The sequence below is a fragment of the Vanessa tameamea genome, chromosome 29, assembly GCF_037043105.1.
Source record: "Vanessa tameamea isolate UH-Manoa-2023 chromosome 29, ilVanTame1 primary haplotype, whole genome shotgun sequence".
Taxonomy (NCBI): Eukaryota; Metazoa; Arthropoda; class Insecta; order Lepidoptera; family Nymphalidae; genus Vanessa; species Vanessa tameamea.
Window position 1 is genome coordinate 3,612,167 of NC_087337.1, and position 25,923 is coordinate 3,638,089.

Sequence of the window (25,923 nt, forward strand, 5' to 3'; positions counted from 1 at the left end):
ATACCCGTTCTTGGCTCGTGTGTGTATACCTTACTAATGCCTTGAGCCACCCGGCTTAAGGCATTATTATAGTAAGATGTGTATATTCCTTTAAAGTTTATGATATTTGTCGAGCGTGATTCTAATTGTCGTCTCTTACGTCATCAGTAGTTATCATCCAATGAGCATTCAGATTGAAGGCAAATAAGATCAGCGTGTTAAATATTATAAACATTGATGTAAAATAAAGTTGTTTGTTAATTAACTGCTGCTAATTAATTGTACGTGTGAGTTGTGTGTATCACTCTTGAAATTAATTAATAACGTATTTCTTTATTGGTTAAGTTAAGCGATTAAAGTAAAATAATACAGTAATGTAAGATAATGTTAAAACAATGTTCCCGGTTCAAGCGTATCCAGAAGAGAGCTTAAATTTCCCGCCAATGCTTTTATTTATTTTTTTTTTATGTTGCCCGCTACAAAAATCGTAGCGACAACAATGATTTAAAAAAAAGAAAATACTGATTAAAGAGTAAGTTAATATCCCACTGTTGGGTTAAAGCCTGCTCCACCTTTGAAAATGCAATGATTAATTACCTATTTTTCTAAAGTTTTGGGTCTTAGATGATGAAATTATATATGTACAAGAAACTATGCACTAATTGGGGAAATTCAAATTTTATTCAAAATTTTATTCAAAATTTTATTCAAAATTCATCTCTTAAGGGGGGGGGGCGTTAGATGGGGGGGTCAAGGACAGAAATATGGCACTCGGTATATTGGATTTTTTTATCTGATTAAAAGACATTTATTGAAGTGTTTCTAAAGATTCAACACTCAAGAGTATGAAATTGGGGAGGGATGTATTTACGGAAGTTCGTAATTTTTTAAGTTACATACATAGAAATCGGTGTTTAGGCTTCTGTTTGTAAGTAAAAGTTACGTTACAGTGTCTTCCATGGTATCTGACGGCTAGTTTTTATAAAGTTGTTTTAATGACTAGTTGTCGTCAGGGTGTTAGGGATTAAAAAGTCGAGGAGTCCCAGGGGCGAGATCACCGTCGCCCCCTGAGGTGAGCTTCGTCAAGCCACGAGCGGAGCACTGCACCCGCAGCCTCTCCAATCCGTGCCGAGGACGGCCATCGCAGTGGTTTTAGTGGGTAGGAATCCCACATAACCTGGGGATCCTGGTACCTTGCTGAAGGTTTCCACTGCGTGAAAAAAAAAGGCCTTAAAAAGTAGTAGGTGGTCTGATATGAAAGAGAACACACAGACAGATAGTTACTTTCGCATTTATAATAATAGTAAAGATCTATTCTACAATATTTAATGTTTTTTCTCGTTGAATGGTTTCTTAAATGGTGTTTAACAGACCCGTCTAAATCAAGGGCGCTGCGGGTGCAAAAAACTCGCGTGCTGTACGTTAGATGATGGGATGGTCAAGGTCAAGTCTTGGACCATAGCTCTTATAAAAGATTGGAATGGGGGGCGTATCTTCAAAACACTGCTTGCCACAGGGCGCTTGAGACGGGTCTTAAGGCGGGGCGGCGGGGGCTAGTGTTTAGGTTTAGAGTTTCGAACGTGAAAATAATTACGTCAGAAAAAGGGACATCACAGTTTAAAGAAACATTCGCTAACTTACTGCTGTCCGTACGGAGCCGGGCGTCGAAGTTACATATTTATGATAAATAAAAATATAAAATTCATTAAAAAATGTTAATTTTTTTAATTTTTAATTTTATTTAAAAGACAATAGTTTGAAATATAATATTGGATTTTTCTTTATTTTCTGAAAAAATATTAATTATTTATTTATGAAATTTTTTAACAAATATAAATTATAACAAAAAAAAAAACCAGCAAAATTAAATTAATCTAATTATTCAAAGGAATAAAATATGATGGATAATTTTGAAAATCGTATTTGTGTTTTTTTAATTCGAATTTTAAAACAACCGCCGATCGTCTGACGTATTACGGTACGAAACTACGAACGCGTCTACTACGAAAACTCAATTTACAAATTTATGAACGCAAACGACGTGTCATGCCGAAGTAAATGTATTCAGCCGATTACTCGATTTTCTATCTGATTCAGTCGTCCGCTGGTAACCGTGGCGAGAGGTCGCGTCACTCGTCAAAATAGTTCGCGAGTGATAAACCCGTGCTGATAAATTCCTTGTTGGATTTCGCTATAATCTCTTCGAAGCGACGGACGTCGCTCGGAAGTGAGTGTTCCATTTTTTATTTTTTTTTATACAATTAAATTATTCATGCGAACGATTGTAGACCGGCGCGGGCGAAAGTTACGCGCCTCTCGTGACGTACTTCATACTAAATAACTTCCACTGAACTTGGTTTTACTTTTAAATATCGAACATTTAAAAATTAAATCGAATTGCTATGGAATAATTAGCTATTTTAAATTTAAATCGAATGTTGTCGATCATTTTGTTTTAAGGTAAAAATTTTCACAATTATATTTTTTTAATTTTAATTGAATATTGATATAAAATGTACGACCGTGATGTATTAGGATTTTGTTTAAAAAAAAAATATATTTATGTTTTATCTATGTAAAATATTAATTAACTGTGTCCGTTTCAACTATGTAGTTACGGTATGATCGTGTATTTGCAAATGAAGAACCGGTTTCGTTCGTTGGTTAGCACGCACGTCAAAGTTCAACTCGGTACAGGAAAAAATAATTTATTATTTTATATAACGTTGTATTATGTATGTTATATGCCTAGAAAAGTATGCTATGAATACAGAATTGGAATTATATTAATTGAATCTATATTCAATTAATATAATTCCAATTCTCAATTCAACTTTTAGCTTTTTTTTTTTTTTTTTTATTTTACTGTTGCCTATTTTGTACATTTATTTTTGTACATTAAAAGTAAGGATTGTCACTTGGTGATACAAATTAACCTCAAACAAACAACTTGTAGAAACTAAGCTATCATTTCTCGAAAAGATAAAAATACTTTTGTAATAAAGACATATTCATCATTCAGAGATCATATTTGTTTTTTTTTTTAAATTAAATTTTACTGTCAATGGAAATGTCTTGGTCACATCTTTTCAAGGTTACCCAGGATACGGTAAACGATCTCTGGTTAATATTGATAAGTTTTCTAGGAGGAAGAAACATAGCTATACATAGAACATCGACAGATAGTTTCTTTAACTAAATATATATATATATATATATATGCCGGTTCTTCTCGGTAGAATCTACATTCCGAACCAGTGGCAGCTTTACTTAAAAAAGTTAGTCAAATGACTGTAAAAGTAGTACCTACCTACTTGAATAAAGTATATTTTGATTTGATTTGATTTAATTGATGTACGTGTGTGTTGTAACAGTAGTAACTAATTCAAATAATTACGAATTTCTACCTGGTTCTCGGATCGGAGCTAGCGTGACGGTAAATATATAAGGTCTTGAAAAAATTATTCAAATATATTTGAAATACGTATGAATGGATAATCGACTTCCTATATATTGTGAATTGTTTTTATTTTAATTGCGTAAGACGGTAAGTAAAATGAAGTAGATTTTTTTTTTTAGTATATTGCTTACGTTGAGAAATGTGTACCTACTTAATGTTTTTTTTAATGTTATCATTATATTTGTATTTTTTCGACATTTCTTAATATATATTAGGGCGTCCGTTAATTTTCAACTTCAATATATTTTTACGCATACCTTCTTAGAACTTTAGTAATAAGCCAATATTGTCTATAAAAAAAATATAAGCCCGTTTTATGAATGATAACCCGTGACGACTTGCGATTTAAACTTCTCCATACTAGTTCCGCTGCGACCTCTAACTACGTATTTTGTTTGTCATTTTTTACGTTATTTTTGAGATTATTAGTGCATCATTGTTTATTGCAATATATATTATAAATATGCCGATAGGATTGCGATGTGATAAACACAATTATTTCCTTATCGGACTGCCTAGCCATCAAATGAAAGATGCAAAATTACCATCTAAAGGAAAAGTTCACGCAGTGTTATTGTACGATATTCGCTAAGTTAAGCTGACTGGCAGTAATGTGCAAATCTTGTGATTAGGGATTCGGGAAAAAGCAAGAATTCTGACGAAGGCATTTCCGACCAGAAAAAAAAAATCAAAAAGAGCTGGAAATAACGTCATAACACCTTACCTTGTGGCAGCTTTATGTCTATGCCCATTGAGCATAAGAGACTTTGTTTATATTCTTCATTCGGTTTTAGAAGCGCTTATTCTGAGCAGACATTAATAAATCCTCGGTTCAGATAATTATTATGAAGATAAAAAAATCCAGAGCAGAAGCAATAAAAACTGACTCTCAGAAAAAATTACCTGACGAAGTTACAGACTTTTGGGATGGCAAAATTTTAAAGTTAAAACTACTAAAGCTGCGACACAATATGTTCACAACAATATTACATATATTTAGAATATTATACGTCCTTTCGAAAAAAAAACAGTGACCGGACCATCATTGTATGGGCACGAGGAGGAATGGTAAACTTCTAACACCTAGTTTCCGAATTCGCAATGTATTCAACATCCTTCTTGGAGATGGATGTAGTCGTTTCTATGTTTATAATTTTATCAATAGTGATTTAAATTTAACGTTAAAAAAACACATTACTCCTACAAGATATTCATGATAAAGGAGAGGTGACTTAGTATTTGTTGATTCATAGGAAGGATATATATATTAATTTAATTGTACTTTATTGACAAAAGTTCTATAATTTAAGTGGTGGAAAAGACTAACTATTCAGTTTCTTATCGTTTCTTCTTGGTAAACTCTACTTTCCGAACTAGTGGCAGCACGACGACTCAAAAGTGCTATTATGAGCCTACTTGAATAAAGAATAAAATAGAAGAATAATTTTGGTTTGTTTTACTCCTATCCAAAATGCGTGCTTCTTAAAGGCACTTAAAGAGTATGAAAATTAATGTAAAAATTTATAAAGTTTATATAAACAAATTTAGCCATCACTAATGGTATTTATGTGAAGAGACAGTCACAGTATCGCTTTTTAAAGATGAAGACAATAACAGATGAAGTTAGCAATCCTAACTTAAACACGGATAAAAACTCAGATTTTGGCAAACGCTAAGTTTCATCCAAGGGAGAACTGACCGAAAAATTGTTCGATAAGCTAATTTTTTGTGCGTTTTTTTTACATTACTTGATGTATTTATTTTTGTTATTTAAATTGTTTTTTTTTTTAAACCCTAGATGATTTTGTATCGGAAAAGAGCAAACAATTTCTTTCTCGACTACAGATCAACGACAGTTTTCGTCTTGGAATGGTAATGCTCCTTTTTTGGAAACTAATTGAAGAATAAGTCCTTTGATCGTTGTAAATGACTCTGCTGAAAGGGCGGTCAAATAAATGCAAGATTTTAACGGAATTATTAGATACAGTTGAAAAAGAGTAAAAACAATTCTTGTTGCACTGTGTAAAGGAACATAAAAGTTTGTATGCAGACTGTAAAAAATTACATTAAAGATCAGTTATCCCTGACTGATTATTATTATTTTATGTTTTTAGCTAAAGAATAATATTTATCTTATTTTATTTCAATTCTTATTCAATTCATTTGTTGTATTTATATATAGTTTGATATATATTTATGTTAGTTTTATAGCGGACAAAACTATCAGGTAAATAATTGACTTTTAATAAACTTTGCAGCTTGGTCGGCACGGGTTGCGATCATGTTAAAAAGATGAAATTTCATATTTGAGCATGTTTTAGCATTTATAAAAAAATAGAGGGTATGCTTTTCGAAATTGAAAAAAAAATTTTTTTAGTCATATAAGGGACACCCTAATGTATAAATAAACTCAACATTTTTAACGATTACCTTTATAATAACATAATTAGAGTATTGGTAATCACCAACATTTCAATATTAATTTTCTATAAATTGTTAAAATTAATCATTCCAGTCTGCAATTAATTTAATTCGTTTTTCATTAAGTAATATAATGGAATTAGTGTGTAATTAAGCCGGGACGAGAAGCCTGTGCCGAGATGGCCAAGTGGTTAGAACGCTTACATCTGAACCGATGATTGCGGGTTCAAATTTCCACATTCTCCTATAGAATAACCTCCTATATCCACTGATCGAAAACGATTTCCGTCTCAACATTTGTCGGGGACTGTTCTATCTTCACGAATGACACGAGGACGCTTCGGCATCTGAACGTCTCAATTCCATGTGTCCGGGGGATTACGTTTTCTAACGGACTCAGTAGTTGTGTCTGTATCAACGCGCACTGAGCCGATATGGTCCAGTGGTAGAGCCGATTTGGCCCAGTGGTTAGAACTCGTGCTTCTTAACCGATGATTATGGGTTCAAACCCAGGCAAGCACCACTGAATTTTCATGTGCTTAATTTGTGTTTATAATTCATCTCGTGCTCGGCGGTGAAGGAAAACACCATGGGGAGATTTGTATGTATCTAATTTCAACGAAATTCTGTCAGATGTGAATGTGGCGGAATATGCTCCTAACCTTCTCCTCAAAGGGAAAGGAGGCCTTTACCCAGCAGTGGGAAATTTACAAGTTGCACATGTGAGAAGCCAGTATCTTCTCGTTCCGGCTTCGCACGGCTCTACATGTACATTTTATATTAAAGGTTTAAATAAATTCTTGTTTTGTTTGGTCAGGAATTTTCGGGCATTCGTAGATCAACTCAACTAAGTTTCAACGCAATCGGATGAATAGTTTAGAAATGTATATAATCAAAACATACAAACATATAATTTTTATTTATAAAGAATATTAGAAAGACCTGATATATTTTGTTCTGTCTGTATGTTTAAAGAACGAAAGCACTCATTACGAAGTTCGTGTAATGGCTCTCAAATTTGTACTGTGACATACGATTAGACCACAAGACACACGTTTATATTTCCTGGGTGGGGGCTGTGTGCAAGCTCATCACATATTCTAACGCCAAACAGTAACAGTATTGTCGTGTTCCGGTTTGAAGGGTGAGTGATGAGATGTAAGGAATGGTTAATATTTCTTACAGCGCCATTGTCTATGGTCGGTGGTGACCACTTATCATCAGGTGGCCCGTATGCTAGTCCGCCAACCTATGCTATAAAAAAGCCGCCTCCGTGTTTTGCAACCAAACAACATATACAAACAGCATTAGTCGTGAGCGCAACCTTGACCTGCGCAGTATATTTTTAGATGTCTTTGGAGGATTAAAGGAGCGGGGGTCGCCGAGGTTGATCGCGATCGACATCGACATCGCTTGACATGTATTGGACTCTCACCGAAAGTGTTCATAAGCGAACTTGCCTCCCTTACTGCCATCTGCGCTCACGATTCCTACCTAATATAGTACCTTGCCCGACATTTTTCACTATCGTAAAATTCCTACGAAGACTTTGGACCCCCAATACATTTTCGCTCCACGGACTTCTTGTGGGTCATCGCCGAACCCGGACGTCGATAAAGAACATATTGATTATCATTACTTTAAATGTTTTGTAGTTAAAGTCGCTTTTAATTATAATTAAATCTTATATATTAATAACGTAAGCCGATTTCTGTCCCAGTGATGATGGGACGATAGTTACACGTAAAAAATAGGTTATGGTCTCATTTTGAAGAGCTCCTACTTTAGATATGCAGAAAATTAGACAGGATTCTTGATTGCAATTTACTAAATTGTTACGATTTAACTAAGAATTAATTTTATAGAGCGGAAAAAAGTTACTGACCGGTTAGAGAAAAAATTAAAAACGTAAACAAAATTAAAGTAGGTTTTCGACAAACTTCAATTCTGGCTGAACTCCAAGGAAATTGGGGGCCTTTTTTATGCCTAAGACCCAAAAACTAAACCCTTAAAGCAAGGCTGCGAGAGGCAACTATATATATATACGTGAAGTATAAAGTAACCTAAAACTTTGGCCGCCTTTAAGTAACTTACGCGAATGAAGGAGTATGAAGTTTATTTGTAGGAGTGCGGAAAGTGAATGATTTTATAAAAAATTGCATTAAAATATAAAAATAAAACAGTTTTCTTTTAATTCTAATACAATAACTATTCGATATTATAAATAAATAAATGTAGGTCAAATACCTATCAGTGAAAGGCTAAATCGAAGGTTCTCCGACCGGAAACGAGCCTCGAAACGGGCGGCCATTATTATATCCTTTCGCGTATATCATGAATTCAATTAAGCAACGCGTTTCAAATCATTACCTTTAACGAATATAACTTTGTTTGTGCTAAAATGGTATATGTATTCAAACTTTATTATCTATGTAAATAATTTCGTGCAGTTCTACGATAGAACCGATCGAAACCAATCCACAATTACAGATCAGTAACAGTTACAGTTAAAAAAATTTTTTTTTTTTGTCGACAACATATTATATCGAGATATTTCGATATTAAATCGATGAAATTTAATGAAATGACAGTTCAACGGGCGGCCATGTTTGACGTTTACGGGTGCGTTCCGAAAGTGCGTTTCAAATAATAATTTCGTGCAGCGGAACTGTAGACTCGATGTAAACTTATGTAAACACCACAGTAAATTATTGATTGTTAAAAATACTAATTCCGAGTTAATAAAATATATCCGTTTAATTGGTATCGTTGTTATTCAACACCACTACAATATAAATGTTTGATAATCACAACGTTTATGAAAAAGTTATATGAAAAAAAAATGATGAACCGTTTTAAGTCTGGTTTTCATCTAGTGTTACATAAACAGTTAACAGTAAGGGTTTTGATATAGAACCTTGTAGCACCAGCCCAAATAACACGTATATATGTATGGTGTATGCCAACTACAAGGGGGGGGGGGGGGAATGCAAATAGAACAATTTGACATGGCATTGACGCCATGTCAGCGAGAGGTTGAATAGTCTATGACTCTATTATTTTCGTTATGTTTGCTAATAAATGGGGTTTTGAACGTCGATGCACAATATAGCTTGAGTTATTAGCAAATCGCATAAAATACGTAACTCTTAGAGCCGAAATGACCCAGGGGTTAGAACGCATCTTAACCGATGATTGCGGGTTCAAACCCAGCCAAGCACCACTGAATTTTCATTTGCTTAATTTGTGTTTATAATTCTCGTGCTCGGCGGTGAAGGAAAACATCGTGAGGAAACCTGCATGTGTCTAATATCAACGAAATTCTGCCACATGTGTATTCCACCAACCCGCATTGGAGCAGCGTGGTGGAATTTTGTTTATTTTTTTTCCTACTTGAGTATGTAGTGGTATGATATGGTATCACCTAAAGCAGGACCACCAGTGTCAATAACATGGATGACTTTAAAAACAGAAAAACGAATAATGATTTCAACTGAAAAATTTGCAAAAGAATCCCATCAAAATCGGTTCAGTAACAAAAGTTACACTGCAATATCCAGAGAAATTGCGAACCTTCCTCCTTCTGGTTGACTGTCATCAGTTAATTTCTTATCCTTAGTGACAAAATGTTGTTGACATTTAAGATGAACGTGATTTGATCTCGTCGTGTTGTAAGGACGCTTCCGGTTGACTAACGCGAAGATAGATGCATCGAACTCAACACACAACGGTACTTAATACGAGCTAGGGATGTCTCTAATATGTTATGACAATCGAAATATATTCTACTGTGCTTGCTTTAGCTGTGAAAAGTTATATTTTTAAGGGGGCCCTGGTAACAAAGGTTCCCTAAATATTTTCCAAAAAAATTGACACATTTTTTCAGTCACTTAACATTTTGTCCTTAAATATATACAAATATGAATGAAAAATAGTTACTGCACAAACATTGACCGTGTGGAGTGGTGGCAGGAATGCCAGTAACATTACCCCGTTGAACCGCAATTCCGATCCTCTGGGCGAAACGAACCAGCCCTCTGTCACCAGTGGAGGCAAGAAGGCGACGTGTCATACTTTTAATGAAGCTTTTTGCACTGCTAGTCCTAATGAGGTAATCTTCCGCGGCAAAAAATATTCTCACATATGGTTGTGTGAGAATATCAATATCATCCAATAGGCAAGAGGTTTTCAAGACAGCTCGATATTTTTTTTTATTGCTGTAATTGGCTTCCTTGTAATATTAAGTCAGTTTTATATAATAAAACTACTACTAAAATATATATACTAGCTGACTCTGCGGTTTTACCTTAACCTCCCATTTACCCCGTCGAGGGATGATTTAAAAATGTAACCTATGTCCCGGGATTCAAACTATATCCATAGCAAATTTCATCCAAATCAGTTTAGCAGTTTCAGCGTGGAGAAATAACAGACACAGTTCACTTGGTGGTAGGGTTTTGTGCAAGCCCGTCTGGGTAGCTACCACTCTCTCATCAGATATTCTACCGCCAAACAACAGTACTCAGTATTTTTGTGTTTCGTTTCGAAGGGTGAGTGAGCAAGTGTAACTACAGACACAAGGGATATAACATATTAGTTCCCAAGGTTGGCGCATTGGCAATGTAAGGAATGGTTAATATTTCTTACAGTGCCATTTTCTATTGGCGGTGGTGACCACTTACCATCAGCTGGCCCATATGCTCGTCCGCCAACCTATGCCATAAAAAATACTTAGTACACATATCTATGTAAATATCTGTATATAGATATTAATATGAAATTGCATGCTTGTCACGTCAAAAGTATAAATTCTCAACTCAACGGTCAACGGTACAGACACGAAATCACTACATTGTAAAACAAAATCGCTTCCTGCTGTTTGTCTGACCCTGTGTACGCTTAGCTCCTTAAAACTACGCAACGGATTTTGATACTGTTTTTTTAACAGATAGAATGATTCAAGAGGATGGTTTATATGTATAATACATGCATAATGACGACCTCCGTGGTCGAGTAGTGTGTACACCGGTTTTCATGGGTACGCCACTCCGAGGTCTCGGGTTCGATTCCCGGCCGAGTCGATGTAGAAAAAGTTCATTAGTTTTCTATGTTGTCTTGGGTCTGGGTGTTTGTGGTACCGTCGTTACTTCTGATTTTCCATAACACAAGTGCTTTAGCTACTTACATTGGGATCAGAGTAATGTATGTGATGTTGTCCAATATTTATTTATTTATTATTTATTAAAATAGTAGAGAAACACTGATTATTTTAGAGGTTTCTAATGTGATTTCGTAAATAAACACATTCTATAGTATATTTAGTATCAGCATTGGAACCGTGCGAAGCCGGGGCGGGTCGCTAGTATTATATATAATCGCAAAGGCAGTATATATATACATTTAATGTATACTCTGTAATTAAAATAATGGAAAAGATAAACTGCTGAGTTTCATGCCGGTTCTTCTCGAAATAATCTTTATTTTTAAATTCAATTCAAAACTGTAACATGTCGATTCAAAAGTGCTTTTATGAGCCTACTTGAATTAAGAATATTTTGTTTTTGATTTTCGAAAGTAATAGCAATCTCACTTCAATATATGAATACTTCAATAGAAGTAATTTGATCACTATTCGAGTGGTCTTGCCATTAGATTGGACCTGTCGTTGGATGGCGAATTTGTAAGTGGCTTTATTTAGGGTTGCCACTTTAAGCTCATAATAATGACGTATATTTTTTATAATTAACATTTATCCAAAGACATATTATGCGTTTTACTGGTTATATTTTAATATAAGTTTTGCTCCATCACTGATTAAATAAAAAAATATAATATGTCAAATAGAAAATTTATATTACAAAATACTGTACAAATCCAACATAACACCAGTGATACAGATGTGCACTTGGCTTAGGCCCGTGTACGTAGACTGAATCTATATATATATATATACTGACTGACTCATATCCCGTATCTCCGAAACCATATTTACTTGAAATTTAGCACAGTTACTCCTTGACGACGAAATCACTCACTAAGAAAGGTTTTTAGAATAAATCTTGGGTATGTTTCTTTGATAAAGTTTACCCGTACTGAGTCACGTCAGAAGTAGCTTATAATATTTTAATTATTTGTGGCAATTCATATAATTGTCGGGACGAAAAATCTTATTGGGTTTTTCCATCAAATATTCTCAGTAACAGTCTGGAAATTGTGTGTACACTCCCTGAGTTTGCATCGGTTGTGTGGGATTTGCCGTCCCATCGAGTTGTAGCAATAGAGAGTGTGTTATGACTACAAGACCGTTCAAACTTAAGGACGTACCGATAAAATCTCATCCATCAAATATTCTCAGCAACAGTCTGGAATTTAGAAGGGTGTACACTCCCGTCGGTCCTACGCCTGAGTTTGCGCCGGTTGTGTCGGATTTGCCTTTGCCGTCAAATCGAATTGTAGGAATAGAGACTGTGTCTGTGCACACATATGTGTCCTGCGGCGTTGGCTGGGCTTACTTAATATTAGGCACCGTAACCGAAATTGGTCAGGACCACATCATCAGCCAAGATCGCATAGCGACGCGAATCAATCGAAGGTCAGTTATGTCCGTTGAGTTTCATTGGCTTCAGTTTATTATTTCCGCAGCGATGATTAATTTACGATACCAAGGAAGGAATCGACACGCTTGGCAAAAACATGGGGTTATTTTGTCTGAGTTAGGTTTGCCCTCAAATAAACGGAGTTGGTTTATTAGTGGGTACTCACACGGCACACTCAGGTCGGTTCCACACGTATGAAGACGTTTTTCTACTGAGATAAATAAAACAGATATCAAAATGTAATTCAAAATATTTTTTACTTGTTGTCTTGAGTTAATTTAAAGTAGGTAGCTTTGGTTCGGAAAGTAGATTCTATCGCGAAGAACCGGCAATATACTCAATGGATACTCTTTTTCATCATTTGAATTACAGTATGTATGTTTGTGTGTATGTATGTACATCCTGCCTATACAAAGTCATACAAAAATACAAATTCCACGCTTTTATATTAATAAAATCTTGTATTTAAAAGTTCTTAATAGGCCAGGCTATGTGATATCCCTACCAACTGAAACCCCTACGATGGCCATCTTCGGCACGATTCGGGCCATCTCGGCTCTCGTCGTGATTCGAAAATGAATATAAAAATCACAAAATAACTGAAATGCTCCGATGTCGCGCTCGTCACCCCTGACCCCGAATACATTACATCGCCACGTAACGTCCACACGTTTTTATGTAATACGAATGATAATATCATGCAATATTATCTAATACGCACTCTTTAAACTTTAATCGGTTGCTGGATGACACGCGTCTTCGCTTGAAATTCAGTAAGTGACTATAACAGTACGTACAGCCTATTCCAATCACGAGAGGTGAAAAGTGAATCAAACAAAATTTGACATAATCAATCAGCAATACTTAGAATCCAATGTAACTATAGACTCAAGGGACATCACATCTTAGTTCCCAAGGTTGACGACGCTTTGACGCATTTAGGAATGGTTAATATTTGTAGTGACAACTTATTTGAAATAATAAATAACTAACCTTCAATATTTCTATAATAGTAGTCGCTCGTGTCTAACAAAATACTGAATAAAAAAAATGAGGCCAAGCTGGATGATACCTTGTCATTATTATAATAAAAAAAAAACAAATGTCAAAATAAGCGTCATTGTTTTTCATTTCGAAATGACGTGTTCTCTCATTGGTAGAGTGTGTGTCGAACGCTAGTAGTGTGTGTGATGTTTTTTTTTATTTATCTATTGTATTTGAATGTATATATGCATATAAAACTTAACGTAATATTACTTAAAAATGGAAACAGTTTTTGCTCCACGTATTATTATATAATAATATTGGTAACTAGTCGCTCGCGGCTTTGCTCTCGTTTTAAGGGTTAGTTTCAAAAAAGCCTATGTCCTTTCTGATAGTTTAACCTTGCTTCGTATCAAATTTCATCAAATTCAGTTCAGTGGTTTAACCCTGAAACAGACAGACAGACAGAGGTACTTTAGCGTTTATAATATTAGTATCGATACTCGTAATCATTTAACATAATGATCGTTAACCTTTAAGTACCGACGTGCGGTCTAAGAGGCCCCGATAGGTACTCGACTTGCTAGTTTAGTCCTTTCTTTGCACAATACCGATCCCAGCTTTTCAGTAGCTGCATGGTTACTGCCCACATTGATATAGGAAACGTCAGTATTGTCGTCACGGATGCTGATGACCTCCGTAGTTGAGTAGGGTGTACACCGGTTTTCATGGGTACGACACTCCCGGGTTCGATTCCCGGTATATTGTCTTGGGTCTGGGTGTATGTGGTACCGTCGTTACTTCTGACTTGCCATAACACAAGTGCTTTAGCTGCTTACATTGAGGTCAGAGTAATGTATGTGATGTTGTCCAATATTTATTTATTATTTATTTATTTAGTGAGTAATTACCATATGAAATTCTTACGTCATTACTTGCCTCACGTCGTTACTTACCTAAGTTTTTTGTTTTATGTATTGTTTGAGTAAACTGTTATTTTGACAGATATTATGAACTACGGATACACCAAGGACTTCCGGCAGTAAACGAAAGAGTTGTGCGACAGGTTAAAAATAAATAAAAGAGAAATATGCCCAGAACTTTTGCCTGTTAAAACGAGACCAGAAAAATCAACTTTATTTTGTTTTACAAGGAATACAACGATATTGTCTCATGTTCCCAAGAAAGGAATTACAGTCATTTTAGCTTCATCAATGAAAGAACAAACACAGTCAGGGAATCCAGAAATGATATATTTTCATAATTCTCATAAGGTAGAGTAGACGAAATAGATAAGAAATGCTCAGCGTATACTTACATTCGCAGATCAAGACGGCGCCCATGACAATTTTTTACTGTATTTTAGGTATTAGTTGCGTCAATTCTCATCTTTTACATGACGTACTTTACGTGAGACGACACCCTGATAGAGAAACGTTTATAAAAAAAATATCTCTACAGTTGGTATTAGGGCGTGAATTTAGAATGAACTTAACTAAGTTCACGCTATGCCTAACTGGGCAAGTGTACTTGGTTCTGATAAGCCAGAAATGTGTGAAGATGAAGCTAAGGAAGTCAAGACACAAAAGACTTGTCTTCCATGGCAAACGAAAATCAACATACATATACATGCTATTCGTGCAATAAGCACGTTTGTTTGTGTGCGTGAAACAAGTGTTCCCTGACTGTGCTTAGAATTTAACGAGTAGTTGAACTGTGATATTTTTTTTTTCAGAAGGTTAATGTTCCTGCATTATTTTTTTCTAAGAGTTATATTAGTCGTAAGTGAAAAATACTATTTCTTGTTATTCTGCGAGGAGTATTTTTTGTGTTATGATTTTTTGTATTGAATGGTCTGATTTTTTCCCAAAAATTTAAGCCAAATATTACTATAGTGTTATACTCAAATATTTAATTAAGTTGATTTTCTTTCTATACTTACTTGTTCTTAAAACTCTTTATTTCTCATCGTAATGCAAGGACAAACATTCAACTCCTACTTTTCTTTAAAAAACCTGATATTATATACGCGGCCTCTCAGGCCTCACATCGGTAGTAAGATTACAAAAAATACACGTCGGTACTTAAAGGTTAAGAATAAATGATCTATACATATATAAAATTGGAGAGTCTGTTTGTAAAATTAAAATAATCGCTTTTAACTAAATGAATATAAATACACGGTACATATACAAAAATAATATATTTTTTTAAATTTTTGTCTGTCTGTTTGTTCCGGCTAATCTCTGGAACGGCTGGACCGATATTGACGGGACTTTCACCGGCAGATAGTTGATGTAATAAGGAGTAACTTAGGCTACTTTTATTTTAGAATTACATATAAAATAAAAATAAAGTTACGCTGAAATATCCAAATAACTTAAATTCAAAAGCGCACGAAGTCGCAGCCACATCTACTATATAATATAATAAATGTATAGAATTCTCGAAAGGATTATATAACGAAATTGAAGTAAGCGAAGATCACGACCACGCGAAGGTCGTTCTAAAGAGCAATTATAGGCTGTTGACCTTTTAAAAGAGTAAATATTATGATTTTAAATTTAAAAATGTAAGATTTATATTTAACACCATAAAAATGAAATCAATGTTTGAGATATATTGTCCAAAGTTAATAAAAACTTCGTACAAAAGGTAACAAGTTGGATTTTCCCATAAAGCGTTCAAAATGCCTCTGTTGCCATATGAAAAAAAAAATTTAAAGAACGCTTGTGTGCAAGGTTATAGAATTAGTGAGTTCCTGGTTGATAGAACACCTCGGGAATTAAACGATCCCATCCTGTCTATTTATTTTTGATATTTATGTAAATAATCATACATTGGCCGAGATGGCCCAGTGGTTAGAACGCGTGCATCTTAACCGATGATTTCGGGTTCAAACCCAGGCAAGCACCGCTGAATTTTCATTTGCTTAATTTGTATCTATAATTCTGTTCGTGCTCGGCGGTGAAGGAAAACATCGTGAGGAAACCTGCATGTGTCTAATTTCAACGAAATTCTGCCACATGTGTATTCCACCAACCCGCATTGGAGCAGTGTGGTGAAATGTGCTCCAAACCTTCTCCTCAAAGGGAGAGGAGGCCTTAGTCCAGCAATGGGAATTTTACAGGCTGCTAATGAAAAATCATAAATTGACAACAAAAAAAAACCCGCCGAGTTTCTGTCGCCGGTTTTTCTCAGGTATATAGATTATTTTATTTTCCGAACTTTTCTATATTTAATAAAGAAATTTGATTTGATTTATCGTTACCGAATTTCGAAGTAACCGCTGCCTAGTTTACTAAAACAAATATCTAGTCGCGACTTTCAAATCAAATCAAATCAATTTTATTCAAGTAAACTTCACAATGAGGCGTTTTTGAATCGTCGATATTAAAATACTATCACCGTTTCGGAAAGCAGCCTCCAGCGAGAAGAAACGGCAAGAAACTCGCATAGTTGCTCTTTTCAAATAAACAGATTCAAAATTCTGTTTTTATACAATAATTAGTGTCCTGTGTTGGAACTCGAGCCTAAATCCAGGCGTTTTTTTTCTATAAAGTACTCTTTTAATGAATAATAAGATTTATTTATTAATTTAGTCTTAATAAACTTTTTAAATTTCGTAAATGGTAAATTGGTTACATTTCCCGGTATCTTATTATATATGCGTATAGCATTGCTCAAAAACGTTCTCTGTACCGTATGCAAACGGAAAGTAGGGGTTACAAGTTTATTCTTATTTCTTGTATTACTAGTTTCGATGCGTAATCGAAGTTCGAATCGGAATGGTATCGGAAACCGACATAAATGATTAGAATCCGTTCCCTGATTCCCGACTGTATTTTAAGTACATTCGAAACGAAATGTTCTAGAAGCTTAAATATAAAACCTCTTTTTTTTACTGAGTACTGATCCTATCAGTGCGTAAGTTGATTGATTGCACGGAGCTAAATCTGTCGACGTGACTCAATAACAGACAGATTCTAATGATTACGCTTATAATATTGGGGTACTTTATATATTATGACGTCACAAACAATCGTCTCAGTAGCCACGTGGTATTTTATATTTTTTATTTAAATTATAATTGGCGTGAAATTTACGTTTGTACACTATATTCGATATTTAAATGTACAAAAATGTATTCGGTTTTTTTTAGTTAGGCATTACAAAAATGCCTCATTTACTATTATAGCAAAAAAAAAAAAAAGATGGTAAAGTTGTAGTAATTGCTACAAGTCTTTAAAAAAAACAAAATTAGTTTTGCGAAGTTATCGAAGTACGAATACGAAGTATCTGAAAGGTCAAGTTTGAATTAAGAGCGTTAAAAATAGCTTAACAAAATGAACTTAAATTATCGGCGACTTAAACTGGGTCAACGGTCCTCAGCGGCGTGGTCTCTGGAGGCGTTTGACCTTCACTCGCCCGTGACCTTGACTGTTAGTAGCGAAGCCAGGTGTACCTGGCGGATGTATACCTATAAGCGAATCACGTAGGTACCGCTTAGTCGGACATGTCCCGATTTTACTTACTTTGAGCGGGACATTCCATTATTATTTGGCCGCTGTCGACTAGTTTCGATCAATCTCGTCAGGTGTCCCCTTGGGAGGTCTTGGTATTTTTTTTTGTCCGGACACGTCTTGAATCTTGATTTTTTCGAAATCCCATTTTTGCTTTCTTGTATTGAGTTTTTCAAACTTCTTAAACATTTGACCCCTTATCAGTTAAATAATACTGGTGACCCCGGGCCATAACGTGACTATCAGTGTTGAGATACATTATTGTTAAAAATTCTAGAGTTCTGTTCAAGGAAGACATAGAAGCTCCAAAATGAGTAGTTATAGCCAATGACATTAGGAGGAGTGATATAAACAACTTTGACCTTGAGTTGACGTTAAGTCTACCTGGTAAGTGGTCACCACCGCCCATAGACAATGTCGCTGTAAGAAATATTATCTATTCCTTAGATCGCCAATGTGCGACAAAGATCATCAGGAGATATGGCAAAGCTTCATTCAACATATGAAGTTTTCTCGCAATGTTTTCCGCGTATAGGAAGAATTATAATCAGAATTTAAGCATATGAAATCTTTAGTGGTGCTTGCTCAAGTTCGAACTCACTATCTTCGGCTATCACTGGGACGTCTCGCCTTATGACCAATTTGGTATAAATATATTTAATATTGAATCGGTTATCAATTATCACGCTCTCCGTGATTCATTGTTTACTTTTTAAATTATTTGTTTTCGATAACGAGATTTTTATCTACTAGATGATAACCCGACGTCGCTCGGGTGAAATAAATAAAACTAAACAAATATTAATACACTAACTACCGTACCCCAGCATGAAATTACTTTTTGGAACGCACTTTCTGAACGCACCCGTAAACGTCAAACATGGCCGCCCGTCGAACTGTCATGTCATTGAATTCTATGGATTTAATATCGAAATATCTCGATTGTACGATTTTTGCGGTTACGTATATGTTATCGACTAAAAAAACATTATTTTTTAATGATCTATAATTGGGCAAAGGTGTCGATTGTACGAAATTATTAATATAGATTTTGTTTTTGTCTTGTGTTACCCTTATGTACTCCGGACAAATTTTATGGGTAATTTCATTATGATCGGTTCAGTAGTTAAGACGTAAAAGCGTAACAAACAGACAGATAAAATTTCTTCCACATTTAAAATATTATTTAGATTACAAGTTTGGTCTTAGAATCAGTTTGGAGATGTAAATAATGTTTAAACGTCACCATCAGGTGGGTTCATCATAAAAACAGACTATCCCTATGACTACTAAGCGCGCCATCACCGGCCAGAATTACATTGAGCGCTAAAATTTTCGAACCGGCAATCATCGGTTAAGGTTGACGTCTCCCCACTGTGATATCTCATTTCATAAAATATCTTCGTTGAAAAATATTGTTATGTTAATTTATTATTAAAAAACAAAAAGACGAAAATATCACAGACGTTCAATTCATTATTCATGATTCAAGACATTCAATTCACTATATTTAAAATATTTTAGTAGATTAAATTGTTTCATCAGCCTTTATTATAGTCTATAAATATCTTTACAGTAATCGAAATTTGAATTTCAAAATTAACGCTTCATTTCTGAATGTTTTCGAAATTTAAAAATAAGAATGTATTCTTTTTTTTAATATATAACTATATTAATATAAAATGTGAAAATGCGCTATCGAAATCCTTTATTAAATAGCAAAGTCCGCTTTTTAGTTTTTATGTTAAGATATGCGAATGGATTACGATGTAAAGGCACCGCCACACTTCGTTTTTTGGATGTTTGTTACAACACTAGGAAGGCAGAACCGTTGTATTAATTTATATTCGCCATTAAATGACTATCCCCAATTATAGTCGAAGAGGTAGCACTTTGGTAATAAACTATTGCTAAACTAACATTGGTATAAATTCCCACTGTCAGGCAAAGACCACATAAACAACCAACTAAATACTTCGTTTATTACGGATAAGAATGAAACGCTAGACGTATTTTTATATCAATGAAATTATCATATAGGTATTTAAATAATAAAGCCGGAACGCCTTGAACAAATTTATAATATTATTGAGCAATGTTTTTATAGTAATAATATTAATAAAAACTCAGTAATCACAGCGAAAACAAAATTAAATAACGCGCCATTAAGACAACAGACAGCTCACGCGATATCATACCATATTTAATTGACCAATCACAACGATCTGTTTTCAGCGATTCCATGTTGTATTATTAATATTTTAAAAAGTACAAAAAACAAAAATACTTTTTAGGCTAAATAATATTATACGTATACATTTTATCTCCTGCAATAAAATACGGAAACAAAGACACGCTTATAATTATATTTTTATTCAAGTTCTTATTAAGGAAAATAAATTATTAACTATTCACAACAGTCTATTTGTAAAAACGTAATATCTGTTAAAATTAACATTCAAATGCAAAAGTCTTAAATTAAAGTTGTTAAAAAAATGTGATATGGTATTCGGTATAATGTTGTGGTGTCCTTAGCACAAAATGACGCGGCTTGAGAACGGTGATCAGTGATCACGCGATACCACACCATCGCTCTCGACCAATCACAAGGCTCCGTCGATCGAGTCGCGCCGCGTTCCACATTCAAATTTCAATTTTCTGAATTATAGATAGTTTATTTTATTAAAATCTTTGAAGATTTGTAAATATTCGTAGATTAATAATGTGATGTATAATTTTCATATTTAATTATAATTATTATTTTTTACAATGACAATGGAATGAGAATAAATTTTATTTTTAGGATTACTTTATAACTTTTGTGAATTTTATCAGCCTGTAAATTTCCCACTGCTGGACTAAGGCCTCCTCTCCCTTTGAGGAGAAGGTTTGGAGGATATTCCACTACGCTGCTCCAATGCGGTTGGTGGAATAAACATGTGGCAGAATTTCGTTGAAATTAGAAACATCGTGAGGAAACCTGCATAGTTTCCTCACGATGTTTTCCTTCACCGCCGAGCACGAGATGAATTATAAACACAAATTAAGCACATGAAATTCAGTGGTGCCTTCCTGGGTTTGAACCCGAAATCATCGGTTGCGGTTGGTTGTTCATGCGTTCTAACTGGGCCATCTCGACTCTTTATGTGAATTAATAGAATTAAAAATAAAAGTACAATAACCGCTGTAAATATCTCACGGCTGAGCCTAAGAGCTCTCCTATTGGGGAGAAAACTTGGAGCTAATTCCGCATGTGGTAAATTAAACACATGCGGAATATCCTCACGAGGTTTCGCGACCATTCGTCATCGGTGTTGCCAGGATTTTATTGCGAGAAAACCGACGAACGTCTAAAAAATAAAATGATAAATAATATTATTCGTATTTTTTTTTTATTTTCTTCTATGAGATCACGCTTCTCACATCAATTTAAATTGAATCTCAACGGAAGTTTGCGCCTTCAAACCACAAGCACTATTGAATTTTCCTATGTCTAATGTATGTTTAGAAATGTCATTTTTGGCGGGAAGGCAAACATCGTGAGGATACTAAAATGTAGGATATCTAGTTGGAACAGATTTGCCTTCCCTATATAAATATTGTATATTAAATAAAACGGGGGTTAGGATTTTGTTTTATAAATTTCGAGCGGCTAAAGCCGCAGGTTCAGCTAGTATTGTATAAAAGTTTATACGATAGAAAGATACCGAGAGATTAACAGGAAAGAGAGGCCAAACGCTTTCCCTTATGTGACGTAATTTCTGCCAGTTCACTCTACTCTAAACCGGGTATAAGAACTTCGTTCCAAAATCTGCCACATTAAATCTATCTCAGGCCCATAGCCCAACACTGCGACAGACCGCTACTTTATTTTATTTTATTTATATATTTATTTGCGGGTAACAAACAGTGCAATTGAACAGTAATATGAAAAAATAATACATAAACCAATCAAGTTTCCACTGATATCTATTACAAATTAGAAGCGGGAAGTAGTAAGGACTAGAATAGTTTTTAAAGAATTAAAAAAATCATAATTACAAAATCAAAAATCAATTAATATTAGTGATTAAACAATCAAAACATAAGACAAAATAAACATTCATTGATTTAACAATTCATTGATATTCTTTTTAAAACTTAAAAGGGAACATGAAAATATATCTAGAGTACTAAATTTTTTATTATACGTACATGTTACACGACCGATGGATAAAGTTATTCTGGGTATATTTAGTTTTAGTACAGGGCACATCAGAAAGAGCATATTTTCGCTTACAAAATGTAGGGACATTAGAACTTAAACAACCTAATAAATAAGGGCTGTTGATAACATTATTTAACAGCATTTAAAACGGGATATTGTTCACGTGAACAAGACATTCGTAGATAATGTCGAAATATCGAGCTCCACCAAATAAAAATAAAAAACATGGTAAATATCCCGTTTTAAATGCTGTTAGTAATAAAAATAACCATGTTAATTTAAAAATTATTTAACAGTTTAAAAAGAAATATTTGATCTCTGAATATACGTCGAACTTCTAATGGACTGAATTTAGGCTGACTATGAGAGATTCATAAATTTTATTTGTATTTTTTTCTAGAGAATCTATATAGTCTTTGTATTGAGAGTTCCAGATTGACGAACCAAATTCCAAACGAGAACGTACCAAGATATTCTACAAAAGAGTAATGTTATAATAATTTTCCTTACCAACTCTCAGTACAAAGCCAAGCATTCGAAAGGCCTTAGCGACGATATGGTCTGTGTGAAATTTAAAAGTTAATTTGCTATCTAAGTAAATATCCAGGTCTCTCACCCCAGTAACGCGGTTAACAATTTCGTCTCTTAGACGATACTCGTGAGTGATCGGTGCTTGTTTACGTGTGAAAGAAATTATGCTACACTTTTTAACACAACTTTTTAACGATACTTCAATTAATGTTATATTGTTTATTTTTTAATTAGCGTATACAGAATGAAGGTTATGTTCAACTAGCTTCTCGTCCCGACTTCGCTGGGCTATATCAAAGATCCTGTCGTACATGATTTGCGAAATTAACTCGCAAACGAAATAATTCCTCCCCGTTTTGCTTGTAGCGTGACGGTTTACAGCCTATAGCCTTACTCAATAAATGGACTATCTAACACTATTTTTTTCAAATCGGACCTGTAGTTCCTGAGATTAGCGCTTTCAACCAAACAAACAAATTCGTCAATTTTATAACATTAGTACAGAAACTTCATTTCATATAATATTTAATTTGTTTTTTTTTTTTTGTTTCAGAATAACAAAACAAAAGCTCTATGACGCGGAGCCAGCGCAAATAGTTACGAATACTAAAACGACATGTCTTCGAAGGCTATCTATGAGGCCACTGGCAAGGATCTAATAAACAGGTAAATTTTATTATCAAAAGTAATTGAAATATAGATCCATATAAATCTATCGTCCATTCCAATATAAGTAGGAAAAAAGATAAACAAACCTTAGATTTACTCTTTAGCTCAGGTATATCGTGCACTACTAAGAGTTTATGATTAATATATCTTTATTTATAATAACAACTCTACACTCAACTACCACTAAACACACTTTAATTTTACTTCCAAAATTACTATAATTTATAAGTTTCGTCGACGTTCAAAACGCCATTTTTTTCGCAAATCCACAGTGAATATCACAGATCAATCAAGCTCTCGACCAATGATGTCGCGTCAATTTGCTGTCGAATGTTGTCTATTTGGCTTTTCTCCTCTTATGGTTGGAATAGAGTATACTTTTGATTATGGTTACAGTAATATGTATAAAAGTACTTATGTGGGTATGTCGATGTCGGCCCAATGCACGCATACAACACTTATGATGAAGATAAGTCTCACCTTATCTCAATGCAAAGCCAACCATTCTGATCACCATCACCGTCACCACCATCCTTATCGTCATCATCGTCACTATCGCGCATCATGCTTGTAATCGTCGTATTCGTCACCACCAGGACCGTCAAAAACACCGTCACCACCACCATCAGCATTAACCTTATGATTGCCATCGTGACCAACACCGTCATCATCACGACCACCAATGCTACCGTCATCATCACAATCATTATCGTCACCATCTCTCATGATGGTAATCGTCATAATCATTACCACCAGCACCTTCACCATCACCACCGTCACGGTCACCGTCATCATCACCCATATCATTATTGTCATCATCACTATCCACCATCCACAGACATAATCCGAGACGTGCTACAACGCTCTCTTCAAGGTCAAATATTTGATCAAACGTTCAATAATCAAGCATCAAAATATATTTCCCTTTTTAGATAATATTAAATAATTCATTCGCAATTACGAAAGAAAACTTTTATAAAATAAAAGCTATTCATGATTTAGGTATCAAAATGTTTGTTTTAAATCTAATTTTCAATTGTTTTTTTTCCTCAATGGAGAGATAACACAAGAACACGAATTGATAAAAAAAATATTTAAGGAAAATCAGAAGAAAATAATGTTTTATCTGCTAACGGTACTTACAATCTCTGGTAAATACTTAAATCAGATAGACACAGAGAGGAAAGTGGTCTATTAAATAACAACCTCGGTCCTTCGGTGTTGCTTGCGTGGCACTTTTAATTCTAAATTCCTCGTGGATATGACAATTTTTGGGCGCAACCCTTTGACACGCTCTGGACAACTGTTTCAAATCGAACTTATTACGATTAAGGTTAAAGTGTTCTTTTTTTTTTAATGATATATGTAAGCGGACTGGCAAATGTGCTACCTGATTGTAAGTGGTCACCACCGCCCATAGACAATGGCGCTGTAAGAAATATTTACTATACCTTCCATCGTCAATGCGCCACCAACCCTGGGAACAGATATTATTCCCCTTGTATTTACACTGGCTCACTCACCCTTCAAAGCGGAACACAACAATACAGAGTGCTGCTGTTTGGCGGTAGAATATCTGATGTGTGGGTGTGGTACCTACCCAGGCGGACTTGCACAAAACCTACCTACCAAGAAAATCAATACAGTATCAGTTGATAGTACGGGTCAATTGCGTATTCTTTAACTCCTTATACGCTTGCGTTTTGAGCTTATGTTTGTATTTTTAATTTCAATTAAATACGCCATTACTGTTAACTGAGAACTAAGATGTTATGTCCCGTGTGCCATTGTTTATGGGCGGTGGTGACCGCTTACCATCAGTTGGCCCATGGGCTCGCCCGCATACCTATACAATATTAAAAAAATATATTGTTATTTTTTCCAGGCACATAGCTTCCGGAACAGCTCTGGTGCCATGCAGGTTCGCGGTGTTCGAACAGGGCACTGTATGGGAGGATGAGCTCGGCAAGAACCCGTGGCTGAGCAAGGAGGTAAGCTAATATGTACACTTACTATTCAAAGCAAAACAACCCCCCCCCAACCTCTAAAAAAATTGTCGAAACTGTACTACTCAATTTCAGTTACTATGAATCAAAATGAATGCTACATTATTCTTGAATGATATAGGATGTGAATTATATGATATCATGTAATATATAGATATAGATATACATTTAATAAAATTGGAGTGTCTGTTTGTAATATTAAAATAACCGCTTTTTAATATATACACGGTATATATACCGAAATAACTTTTTTTTCAATTTTTGCCTGTGTTTTTCAATGTTTGTTCCGGCTAATCTCTGGCACGGCTGGACCGATTTTGACGGGACTTTCACTGGCATATAGATGACGTAATAAGAAGTAACTTAAGCTACATTAATCACGACATCTCAGAAACTATACCGCCTACAAATAGTTTTCCTTATTAACAAATTGCAAGCGTGCGAAACCGGGTCGGATCGCTTGTGCGTTATAAATTTACACGACATAATCTCAAGAACTACTTATCCGACTCGAATAGTTATTTTTGCGTTGATGTTTTTTTTTTAT

At 34.7% G+C, this 25,923-nt stretch overlaps 1 protein-coding gene across 2 annotated transcripts in view; it reads left to right on the forward strand.

Annotated features, from left to right (window-relative positions):
* LOC113399249 (ATP-citrate synthase) overlaps positions 1-25,923 on the forward strand; it is a 67,545-nt gene that overhangs the window by 25,162 nt on the left and 16,460 nt on the right. The window contains exons 1-3 of one of the 2 annotated variants that reach the window (XM_064219691.1): positions 2,057-2,206; positions 23,255-23,367; positions 25,256-25,361. In XM_064219691.1, coding sequence (XP_064075761.1) covers positions 23,318-23,367; positions 25,256-25,361 — 156 coding nt within the window. In that variant the 5' untranslated portion in view covers positions 2,057-2,206; positions 23,255-23,317. Of the gene's footprint in view, positions 1-2,056; positions 2,207-23,254; positions 23,368-25,255; positions 25,362-25,923 lie in introns of those variants that run through there. The other variant, XM_064219692.1, reaches the window with a different exon arrangement.